Source organism: Theropithecus gelada, chromosome 2 (genome assembly GCF_003255815.1).
Source record: "Theropithecus gelada isolate Dixy chromosome 2, Tgel_1.0, whole genome shotgun sequence".
In the NCBI taxonomy this organism is placed as follows: Eukaryota; Metazoa; Chordata; class Mammalia; order Primates; family Cercopithecidae; genus Theropithecus; species Theropithecus gelada.
In genome coordinates this window covers 136,281,832-136,294,248 of record NC_037669.1, presented here as the reverse complement: position 1 = coordinate 136,294,248, position 12,417 = coordinate 136,281,832, and the positions used below count along the sequence as shown (strand labels likewise).

Sequence of the window (12,417 nt, the reverse complement as noted above, 5' to 3'; positions counted from 1 at the left end):
TTTTGTATTTTTTAGTAGAGACGGGGTTTCACCGTGTTAGCCAGGATGGTCTCGATCTCCCGACCTCGTGATCCGCCCGTCTCGGCCTCCCAAAGTGCTGGGATTACAGGCTTGAGCCACCGCGCCCGGCCTGAAAAGTTGGTTTTTTGAAAAGATAAACAAAGCCAACAACCCTTTAGCCAGACTAAGAAAAAAAGAGAAGAGACTCAAATAAATAAAATCAGAAATGAAAAAGGAGACATTACAACCAATACCACAAAAATTCAAAAAATTATTAGAGGCTACTATGAACAAGTATATGCCAATAAGTTGGAAAACCTAGAAGAAATACATAATTCCTAGACATGTACAACCTACCAATATTGTAACATGAAGAAATCCAAAACCTGAACAGATCAATAACAAGTAATGAAAACAAAGCCCTAATAAAAAGTAATGATATCAAAGCTGTAATAAAAACTGCCAGCAATGAAGAGCCCAGGACTCAATGACTTCATTGCTGAATTTTACCATACGTTTAAGAAAAAAATAAATACCAATCCTACTCAAACGATTCAAAAAATAGAGGAAGAGGGAATACTTCCACACTCATTCTACAAGGTCAGTATTACCCTGATACCAAAACCAGACAAAGACACATCAAAAAAGAAAACTATAAGTCAATATCCCTGATGAACATTAATGCAAAAATCCCCAAAGAAATACCTGCAAATCAAATTCAACAACATATTAAAAAGATCATTCATCTTTGACCAAGTGGGATTTATCCCAGGAATGCAAGGATGGTTCAACATACATAAATCAATCAATGTGATACATCATATTGACAAAATGAAGGACAGGCCTGGCACGGTGGCTCATGCCTGTAATCCCAGTACTTTGAGAGGCCAAGGCAGGCAGGTCACCTGAAGTCAGGAGTTCGAGACTAGCCTGGTCAACATGGTAAAACCCTGCCTCTACTAAAAATACAAAAATTAGCCAGGCATAATGGCAAGTGCCTGTAATTCCAGCTACTTGGGAGGCTGAAGAGGAGAATTGCTTGAATCTGGGAGGTGGAGGTTGCAGTAGCTGAGATCACACCACTGCTCTCCAGTCTGGGTGACAGAGAGAGACTCCATCTCAAAGAAAAGACAAAAACCATACAAACATGAACATTTCAATAGATGCTAAAAAAAGTATTGGATAAAATCAACATTCCTTCATGATAAAACTCTCACAAAATGCTACAGAAGGAACATACGTCAACACAATAAAAGCTATATACAACAGACCCACAGCCCTAGTATCATATTGAATGGGGAAAAACTGAAAGCCTTTCCTCCATGATCTAGAATATGACAAGGATGCCCACTCACCACTGTTATTCAATATAGTACTAGAAGTCCTAGCTAGAGCACTCAGACAAGAGAAAGAAATTAAGAGCATCTGAATTGGAAAAAAAGAAGTCAAATTTTTCTTGTTTGCAAATGATATGATCCCGTATTTGAAAAAATCTAAAGACTCCACCAAAAGACTATTGAAACTGATAAACAAATTCAGTACAGTTGCAGGATACAATATCAATATATAAGTCTGGCATTTCTATATGCCAACAGTGAACAATATGAAAAAGAAATCAAGAAATTAATCCCATTTACAATATCTGGAAATAAAATTAAATACCTAGGAATTAATTTACCCAAAGAAGTGAAAGATTTCTACAATGAAAACTGTAATACACTGGCTGGGCACGGTGGCTCACGTCTGTAATCCCAGCACTTTGGGAGGCCAAGGTGGGCAGATCACTTGAGACCAGGAGTTCAAGACCAGCCTGGCCAATATGGTGAAACCCTGTCTCTACTAAAAATACAAAACTTAGCCAGGCGTGGTGGCGCAGGCTTGTAATCCCAGCTACTTAGGAGGTTGAGGCATGAGAATCACTTGAACCCAGGAGGTGGAGGTTTCAGTAAGCCAAGACTGTACCACTGCACTCCAGCCTGAGTGACAGGGTGAGACTCTGTCTCAAAGGGAAAAAAAAAAAAAAAAAAAAAGCTATAAAACACCAATGAAATAAATTGAAAAAGGTATAAACAATGAGAAAATTTTCCATGTTCATGGATGGATTGGAAGAATCAATATTGTTAAAATGCCCTTATTACCCAAAGCAAGCTACAGATTCAATGCAATCCCCATCAAAATACCAATGGCATCCTTCACAGAAACAGAAAAACAATCCTCAAATTTACATGGAGCCACAAAAGACCCAGAATAGCCAAAGCTATCCTGAGTATAATGAACAAAACTGGAACAATCACATTACTTGACTTCAAATTATAAGACCTATAGTAACTAAAATGGCAAGGTACTGGCATAAAAACAGACACATAGAGCAATGGAACAGAATTGAGAACCCAGAAACAAATCCATACATCTACACTGAACTCATTTTCAACAAAGGGCCAAGAACATAAATTGGAGAAAGGGCAGTCTCTTTGATAGATGGTGCTGGGAATACTGAATGTCCATATGCAAAAGAATGAAGCTAGACCTCTCTCTCTCATCATATACAAAAATAAAATCAAAATGCATTAAAGACTTAAATCTAAGACCTCAAACTATAACTCTACTACAAGAAAACATTGGGGAAACTCTCCAGGACACTGGACTGAGCAAAGATTTCTTGAAAAATACCCTGTAAGCACAGGCAACCAAAGAAAAAACAGACAAATGGGATAACATCAAATTAAAAAGCTTCTGCACCTCAAAGGAAACAATAACCAAAGTGAAGAGACAACCCACAGAACGGGAGAAAATATGTGCAAACTATCCATCTGACAAGGAATTAATAACCAGATTATATAAAGAGCTCAAGCAACTCTACAGGAAAAAAAAAAATCTAACAATCCCATTTGAAAATGGTCGTGAGATATGAATAGGCATTTCTCAAAAGAAGACATACAAATGGCAAACAGGTATATGAAAAGGTGCTCAACATCACTGATCACCAGAGAAATGAAAATCAAAATTACAATAGGATATCATCTTACCCCAATTAAAATGGCTTTTATCCAAAAGATAGGCAATAACAAATGCTGGCAAGGATGAAAAGGAAACCCTCGTACACTGTTGGTGAAAATGTAAATTGTTACAACCGTTATGGAGAACAGTTTGGAGGCTCCTCAAAAAACTAAAAATAGAAGTATCATATGATCCAGCAATTCCACTGTTAGATATATATCAAAAGAAAGGAAATCAGTATATCACAGAGATACCTTTAATCCCGTGCTTATCGCAGCACTATTCACAATAGCCACGATTTGGAAGCAACCTAAGTGTCCATCACCAGATGAATGGATAAAGAAAATGTGGGCTGGGTGCAGTGGATCATGTCTGTAATCCCAGCACTTTGGGAGGCCAAGGCAGGCAGATCACTTGAGTGCAGTTGCTGGAGATCAGCCTGGGTAACGTCTCCAAAAAGTACAAAATTTAGCCAGGCATGCTGGTTCACACCTGTGGTCCCAGCTACTCAGGAGGCTGACATGGGAGGATCACTTGAGCCCTGAAGATCGAGGCTGCAATGAGTCATGATCACACTACTGCACTCAACCTGGGTGACAGAGTGAGACCTTGTCTCAAAAAAGAAAAGAGAAAATATGGTACATATACATGGTAGAATACTATTCAGCCTTAAATAGAACTGTTGTTTGCAACACCATGGATAGAATGGAGGTCATCATGTTAAGTGAAGTAACCCAAGCAGAGAAAGACAAACTTTGCATTGTTCTTACTTATTTGAGGGAACTAAAAAATGTAAAAGTTGAATTCATGGAGACAGAGAGTAGAATAATGGTCACCAGAACCTGGGAAGGGTAGCTGGGGATGAGCAAGAAGTGGGGTTGGTTAATGAGTATGACCATGTAATTAAATAGAATGAATAAGATCTAGTATTTGGTAGCACAACAGGGTAACTACAGTCAACAATAATTTATCGTACATTTTTAAATAACTAAAAGCGCATAATTGGATTGTTTGCAACACAAAAAAAGAATAAATGCTTGAGGTGATGAATATCCTTTTTACTCTGATGTGATTATTATGGACTGTATGCCTGTATCAAAATATCTCATGTACCTCATGAATATATATACCTAGTATGTACCCACAAAAATTAAAATGAAAAAAGGAAAAAGCAGACAAATTGGACTTCATAGAAATTAAAAACTTGCACATCAATGAGCACTGTCAACAGAGATTAGAAAAAGTAAACACACAGGTGGGGTGCAGTGGCTCATGTCTGTAATCCCAGCACTTTGGGAGGCTAAGATGGGAGAACTGCTTGAGGACAAGAGTTCAAGACCAGCCTGGGCAGCACAGAGAGATGCCATTGCTACAGAAAAATTAAAAATTAGCCAGGCATGGTGGCAGGTGCCTTTAGTCCTAGCTACTCAGGAAGCTGAGACAGGAGGATCACTTGAGGCCAAGAGGTTGAGGCTGCAGTGAGCCATGATCATGCTGGTGTGCTCTAGCCTGGTCAACAGAGTGAGACCTTGTCTCCAAAAAAAAAAAAAAAAAAAAAGGCAACATACAGAATGGATGTGAGAAAAAATTTGCAAAGCATTTATCTAATTAGGGACTCAGAATGTAGAGAACTCCTAAAATTCAACAACAACAAAAAAACAAACAACCCCATTCAAAAAGGGGCAAAAGAACTGAATAGACATTTATACAAAAAACACATATGAAAGGTCAATAACCACATGAAAAGATGCTCAATATCACTAATCATTAGAGAAATGCAAATCAAAACAACAATGAGATACTACCTCAAGCCCATTAGGATAACTACTAACAAAAAAACAGAAAATAATAATTGTTGGTAAGGATGTGGTGAAATTGAAACTCTTGTGCATTGTTAGTGGTAATATAAAATAGTATAGCCACTGTAAAAAACAGTATAGCAGTTACTCAAAAAATTAAAAATAGGCCAGGTGCAGTGGCTCACGCCTGTTATCCCAGCACCTTGGGAGGCCGAGGCAGGTGGATCACTTGAGATCAAGAGTTCGAGACCAGCCTCACCAACATGGTAAAACTCTGTCTCTACCAAAAATACAAAACAATTAGTCAGGTGTGGTGGCAGGTGCCTGTAATCCCAGATCCTCGGGAGGCTGAGGCAGGAGAATCGCTTGAACCCGGGAGGCAGAGGTTACAGTGAGCTGAGATCACACCACTTCACTCCTTCCTGGGCAACAGAGTGAGACTCTGTCTAAAAAAAAAAAAAAAAAAATTAAAAACACAATGACCATCTAATCCACTTCTGGGTATGTAACTGAAACTCAAAATAACTGAAAGCAGGATCTCGAAGAGATATTTATACATTCATGTTCATAGCAGCATCATTCACGACAGCTCAAACATGGAAGCAACCGAAGTGTCCATCAACAAATGAACAGAGAAGCCAAATGTGATATACACCTACAATGGGATATTGTCCATCTTAAAAAGGACAAAAATTATGATATATGCAACAACGTGGATGAATCTTAGTAATACCAGGCTAAGTGAAAAAAAGCCAGTCACAAAAGAATACAATATGACACCACTTATATGAGGTATCTGGAATGGTCGAAATCATAGAGACAGAAATGGAATGATGGGTACCAGGGGATGAAGGGAAAAGGAAGTTGGAGTTATTGTTTTTTTGTTTTGTTTTGTTGTTTGAGACAGAGTTTCACTCTTGTTGCCCAGGCTGGAGTGCAGTGACACAGTTTCAGCTCACTGCAACCTCTGCTCCCGGGTTCAAGTTATTTTCCTGCCTCAGTCTCCTGAGTAGCTGGGATTACAGGCACCTGCCACCACACCTGGCTAATTGTTCGTATTTTTAGTAGAGACAGGGTTTCATCATGTTGGCCAGGCTGGTCTCGATCTCCTGACCTCAGGTGATCCACCCGCCTCAGCCTCCCGAAGTGCTGGGATTACAGGCATAAGCCACTGCACCGTCCCCTGGAGTTGTTTAATGGGCATGGAAAAAATATTATGTCTATTATGCTACCAATAAAACGTTATTGAAAGAGCTAAGACAATGTGCTAACTGGAAGCATAAATTATTGAGTGCTAAGGGACATAATCCAACTGTGGTCTAAATCAAAAAGCACCACACACACACACAAAAAAACACTTTTAAGATATTCTACAGTGTTTAAAATGCAAATATAGTGATTATAACATTCTAGCAAACTAAATCCTTTTCAGATTCCTTTTTAAGCACAAAAAAAAGTGATTATGGAAATACAGACCATGCAATTACTTTCTGTAAAATCCTGTGGATGTGTTAGGTTTAAACCAACACCTTAAAATATGTTCACTGTTCTAAAATACTATTTAAAAGCTACTAATACGAGTAACAATATGATACACTGTTTGAGATAAAAATTGTCTGAAATGGGAATAAACTACCTACCGCTTGTTGTAAAGTCTTTTTCATTTTTTAACTTACCAGTCGAATGCTTCTTAGAAGTAACATTATTCCAACTATGGCCATTCCAGTGCTGATGTTCTACAGAAAGAGATTTAAGGGTTAACCCTCACTAATTATTATTCACAATAATGAAAGCACTAATTAGAAAGTGGTAAAAAGGACTGTGCTCTCTATATCTAATTGTACAAACAATGTATGTCCTTCAAATAAAGGCCCACTTCTTCAAAAACCGTCCACTCATTCATTAATCTTTCCTTCTTTTAACTTTTATAGTACTCAAATTCTTTCCCAAACTGGCACACAAAGAAATTTATATATATGTAAACATATACACACACATATACACACCCACCCACCCCGATACACACATACATATATGTATATAGTATTGGATTGTTCTCTACTGATCATATTATTTAACTATCAGTTCCATGAATAGATTAACTGGTCTAGTACTTCCTATACAGTACCCATAGTAATTAGTATAACCTTGCATCCATGGTAGAAATTTAAGTATTTGGTAGAAAATTTTATCACTAAAACCTTAAAATACAGTACCTTGGCAGATGTGGGTAAATGGCTGGGGAATACTCAGTGATGTTTTTAAAGTGTTTCATTTAAACTAGGGTAGGCCTAAAGAAGTTAATGAAAAATTAAGAATCCTGCAACTCTCTCAAAAACAGAGATAATCTAACACACTTTCCTTCAATCAATACAATTAGGTATATAAGAAATTAGATTGGCTGGGCGCGGTAGCTCAAGCCTGTAATCCCAGCACTTTGGGAGGCCGAGGCGGGCGGATCACGAGGTCAGGAGATCCAGACTATCCTGGCTAACCCGGTGAAACCCCGTCTCTACTAAAAAATACAAAAAACTAGCCGGGCGAGGTGGTGGGCGCCTGTAGTCCCAGCTATTCGCGAGGCTGAGGCAGGAGAATGGTGTAAACCCGGGAGGCGGAGCTTGCAGTGAGCTGAGATCCAGCCACTGCACTCCAGCCTGGGCGACAGAGCACGACTCCATCTCAAAAAAAAAAAAAAAGAAAGAAATGAGATTTGAGGCGAGGTTCGGTACCTCACACCTGCAGTCCCAGCACTTGGGGAGGCTGAGGCTGGTGGATCACTTGAGGCCAGGAGTTTGAGACCAGCCGGGCCAACATGGTGAATCCTCATCTCTACTAAAAATACAAAAAACTAGCCGGATGTGGTAGCACACATCTGTAATTACAGCCACTCAGGAGGCTAAGGCACGAGAATTGCTAGAACCCAGGAGGTGGAGGTTGCAGTGAGCCGAGATTGTGCCACTGCACTCCAGCCTGGGCAACAGAGCCAGACTCTGTCTCAAAATAAAAAAGAGGCTGGGCACGGTGGCTCATGCTTGTAATCCCAGCATTTTGGGAGGCCAAGGCGGGCGGATCACCTGAGGTCAGGAGTTCGAGACCAGCCTGGCCAACATGGCGAAACCCCATCTCTACTAAAAATTAAAAAATTAGCCGGGCATGGTGGCAGGCACCTGTAATCCCAGCTACTAGGGAGGCTGAGGCAGGAGAATCGCTTGAACCCAGGAGGCAGAGGTTGCAGTGAGCCAAGATCGCACCATTGCACTCCAGCCTGGGGGACAAGTGTGAGACTTCATCTAAAAAAAAAAAGAAAAAGAAAAAAAATGAGATTGAAAAAATGCACAAAGGTACATACGCTGGGTTCTATGACCGGATTATTTGTAATATTATAACCATGTTCTAATTTAAACAACTTCCTCCCATAATCCTTCTGAAGTCATTTTTTAATTTGAAATAACCCATGCATCTATTGCTGCTTAACTGGAAGAAATGAGTTTTCACCAATTAACACATATATTATTTACCATTCGATGATGCCACAAATATTTATCTAGCACTTACTAAGTGACAGGCATTACTCTAAGAACTAGGGCTACAATGGTGAGTGAAAACAGGCATGGCTTTGGACTTTGTGCTGCTTGGCTGCAGAGCATTTGCAAAGTTATCTTACTCAACTTTTCAGTATTGTTTTTTAAAGGTAATGATTCCTTCTGAAAACATTTTCTTCACTTGGCTTCTAGAACACCAGGCTGTCCTGACTTTCTTACGACCTCACTGTCTGCTTCCTCTTGGTCTTTGCTGACTTTCTCTTTACTCCCCAGATTCTCAATGTTATAATCCCCCAAATTCTAGGGCTTCTTCAGTAGCTTTTCTCACTTGCTCTGAGATGTTACTCAAGTCCACAGCTTTAAATGCTGCTTAAGGTTTATGCAGGTCATTCCCAGTGTTCTATGTCAGGTTCTGATCTCCCTTCAACACCAGACTCCATATCCAGTTGCCAAGAACAGCATCTACAATTCAGCTTAGAACTCTAATAACCATCTTCAAGTTTGCACATCTCCATGTACATGTCCAAAAAGTTATCTAGATTTTCCCCAACAAATCATTTACTCCAACTCCTTCTCCTTATCAGCAACTATTACCAGCCTCCTTAGACCTCTTTCTTTGTACCTCACACCCAAACAATTCATATCACCACAATTCTGTGTCTTAGCCACAACTCTCTCTCGCCTGGTGGCCAAAATGTCCCCCTCTTGCTTCAACTCCAGAGGCTTAGTGCTTCCGGAAAAAAAAAAAAAAAAAAGGCAGGGCACCAGTGGCTGATGCCTATAATCCCAGTGCTTTGGGAGGCTGAGGCGGGCAGATCCCTTGAGGCCAGGAGTTCAAGGCCAGCCTGGACAACACAGGGAGACCTTGTCTCTACAAACAAAAAACAAATTAGCCTGGTGTGGTGACAAGTGCCTGTAGCCCCAGTTGCTCACGAGCCTGAGGTGGGAGGATTGCTTAAGCACAGGGAGTGGAGGCTGCAATGAGACATAATGGTGCCACTGCACTCCAGGCGTGACAAGAGTGAGACTCTGTCTCAAAAAAAAGAAATCTATTCGGGAGGCTGAGGTGGGAGATCACTTGAGGCCAGGAGTTGGAGGCCACCCGGGCAACATATCAAGATTCCCAGTCTCTAATTCTAAAAGAAAGTAGTCGATGGGGGTAGCGCACGCCTATGGTTCCAGCTACTTGGGAGGCTGAAGTGGGAGGATTTTTTCAGCCCAGGAGGTGGAGCGGCAGCAGTGAGCTATGATCGTGCCACAGAACTCCAGCTTGGGCCAGAGAGGAATATCCCGTCCCTAAAAAAAATAAAATTAAAAATAAATAAAAATTAGAAATGCTCTCTCCAGGCCGGGCGCGGTGGCTCAAGCCTGTAATCCCAGCACTTTGGGAGGCCGAGACGGGCGGATCACGAGGTCAGGAAATCGAGACCATCCTGGCTAACACGGTGAAACCCCGTCTCTATTAAGAAATACAAAAAACTAGCCGGGCGAGGTGGCGGGCGCCTGTAGTCCCAGCTACTCGGGAGGCTGAGGCCGGAGAATGGCGTGAACCTGGGAGGCGGAGCTTGCAGTGAGCTGAGATCCGGCCACTGCACTCCAGCCTGGGTAACAGAGCAAGACTCCGTCTCAAAAAAAAAAAAGAAATGCTCTCTCCAAAGGCGTACAGGACTTCCCTGCTCTTCCTCGGTCTCCTCTCTGGGCTCTCCCCAAACGCTCTAATGGAACAAGTGGCATCCCGGAGCTGGGCTGCGTCTCACCCTTTGAGGTGCCCGCCCCCCACAGCCCAGCAAGGATCCTGCACAGTCCTTGCAATAATGAGGCCGAACTGGCCCCCTGGCCCGCCCCCGGCCCTCTGCAGCCCTGCACGCGACACTCGCGATGTCGGCCTCTCGAGCTCACTCCCCCGCAGTTTTCTGTCGCTCCCCGGCTCCGGCGGGATCCACGCCTGAGGCCTCACGTTCTTCTCAGGGTCGCTCGGTGCCGCCCCGCGCCCACCGCCCGCCCAGACCGCGTGGCTGCAGTACCCGGACTAGGCGCAGGTGGTCGTCTGCCCACTGCGAGATCCGAGCCACAACGTTGGGCTCCATTCCGTCCCTGTCGGGAGACTGCGAGCCTGAGGCCGCGGGCTGCCCCGCCATGTTCCCGGCCTCCTGCGAGCGGGCCCTGCGCTCCTCCGGCTGGCGGCAGGGGGCGCCGCGCACCTCGGGAAGGCGGCGGGGTCCGCTTCCCCGCCGACAGGGGTGGCCCCGCGACCTGCAGTCGCCAGTGGGCGGGCCCCAGATATCAGATGTCTTAACAGTGCCTCAACCGCTTTTATGCAGGGTGATTCCACGATGCAGGCGATCTCTGAACGGCACTGCAGGGGTTGAAGCATTCCCGACCAAGCTAGTAGTGTGATTTTCAATTGGTGACTTTAATTCACCCTGCTGCAGTGTGGTTTCCGCAGGTGCCACACAAGGAAGGAAATTGAAATAATTCATTCCTTCCACCTGCTCCCAAACAAAAACATGCATTTTTTTTTAACCAAATACGGCCTGTCCTTGAAACCTATGCATATTTCTTATATTCGAATTGTGCTTTAAAGTTTTAAGAGCTGCTCTGAAAGCCTAATATCACATGCTGTAAACGTTTGAGCTGTTAGAAAACAATAGTAATATATTTTAAATTAAAAAAATTAGAAACAGAGCAGTGCAAATAATATGGTAACATTTGTGTAATAAAAATACATATTGAGGCCGGGTGTGGTGGCTTATGCCTGTAATACCAACACTTTGGGAGGCCGAAGCGGGCGAATTACTTGAGGTCAGGGGTTCGAGACCAGCCTGGCCAACATGGCGAAATTCCGTCTGTACTAAAAATACAAAAATTAGCCGAACGTGGTGGTACTCGCCTATAATCCCAGCTACTCAAGAGGCTGAGGCAAGAGAATCGCCTGAACCTGGGAAGCGGAGGTTGCAGTGAGCCAAGATTATGCCACTACACTCCAGCCTGGGTAACAGAGCGAGACTCTATATTAAATAAATAAATAAATGCTAAATACTATACAAGAAACTAGTAACAGTGACTACCCCTGGGAGAGGGACTGCAGGTAGGAAAGGGCAAGAAGTTTCACAGTCTGCCAACTCTAATAAACATTTTTCAGTGATAGAAATGTCCTGTAGCTTTCTGTGGCTATTGCCTTCGTCAAATGTGGCTACTGAAATCAAGGAACTGAATTTTTAACTTTATTAATTTTAATTAATTTAGTCACATACGGCTAGTGGCTACCATATCGGAGAGTGCAATTATACTATTGGAATTTTTTTTCTTTATGCAAATATTACCTTTAAAAGTCAAAACAGGCCGGGCGCGGTGGCTCACGCCTGTAATCCCAGCACTTTGGGAGGCCGAGGCGGGCGGATCACAAGGTCAGGAGATCGAGACCAGGTGAAACCCTGCCTCTACTAAAAATACAAAAAATTAGCCGGGCGTGGTGGCGGGTGCCTATAGTCCCAGCTACTTGGGAGGCTGAGGCAGGAGAATGGCAGGAACCCGAGAGGCGGAGCTTGCAGTGAGCCGAGATCGTGCCACTGCACTCCAGCCAGGGGGAGAGAGCGAGACTCCGTCTCAAAAAAAAAAAAAAGTCAAAACAGACTATATTGTATTCCTAACAATACATATTGTGAGTGGTGGCTTCAAGGAGTGTATTGTCTCCGTGTTATAGCCAATAGAAAGTAAATAACAACCAAGACTGGTGGCTCACGCCTGTAATCCCAACACTTTGGGAGGCCAAGGAGGATGAATCATGAGATCAGGAGATCCAGACCATCCTGGCTAACACGGTGAAACCCTATCTCTACTAAAAATACAAAAAATTATCCAGGCGTGGTGGCACGCACTTGTAGTCCCAGCTACTCAGGAGGGTGAGGCAGGAGAATCGCTTGAACCCGGGAGGCAGAGGTTGCAGTGAACTAAGATCGCACCACTGCACTCCAGCCTGGACAACGGAGCAAGACTCTGTCAAAAAAAGAAAGAAGAAAGAAAAAAGGAAGGGAAAGTAAGAAAATAAATAACAATCATTGACACTTGGGTCTTGCTTG

General features: G+C 42.8%; 1 protein-coding gene across 2 annotated transcripts in view; it reads right to left on the bottom strand.

The window, feature by feature from the left end:
- Positions 1–10,552, bottom strand: part of C2H3orf33 (chromosome 2 C3orf33 homolog) — a 39,734-nt gene extending 29,182 nt beyond the window's left edge. The window contains exons 1-3 of one of the 2 annotated variants that reach the window (XM_025376710.1): positions 10,363–10,512; positions 9,509–9,634; positions 6,473–6,532 (exon numbers count right to left, since the gene is read on the bottom strand). In XM_025376710.1, the coding sequence (XP_025232495.1) occupies positions 6,473–6,517 (45 nt within the window). In that variant the 5' untranslated portion in view covers positions 6,518–6,532; positions 9,509–9,634; positions 10,363–10,512. Of the gene's footprint in view, positions 1–6,472; positions 6,533–9,508; positions 9,635–10,362 lie in introns of both variants that reach the window. The other variant, XM_025376709.1, reaches the window with a different exon arrangement.
- Between the last annotated feature and the right edge of the window lie 1,865 nt (positions 10,553–12,417).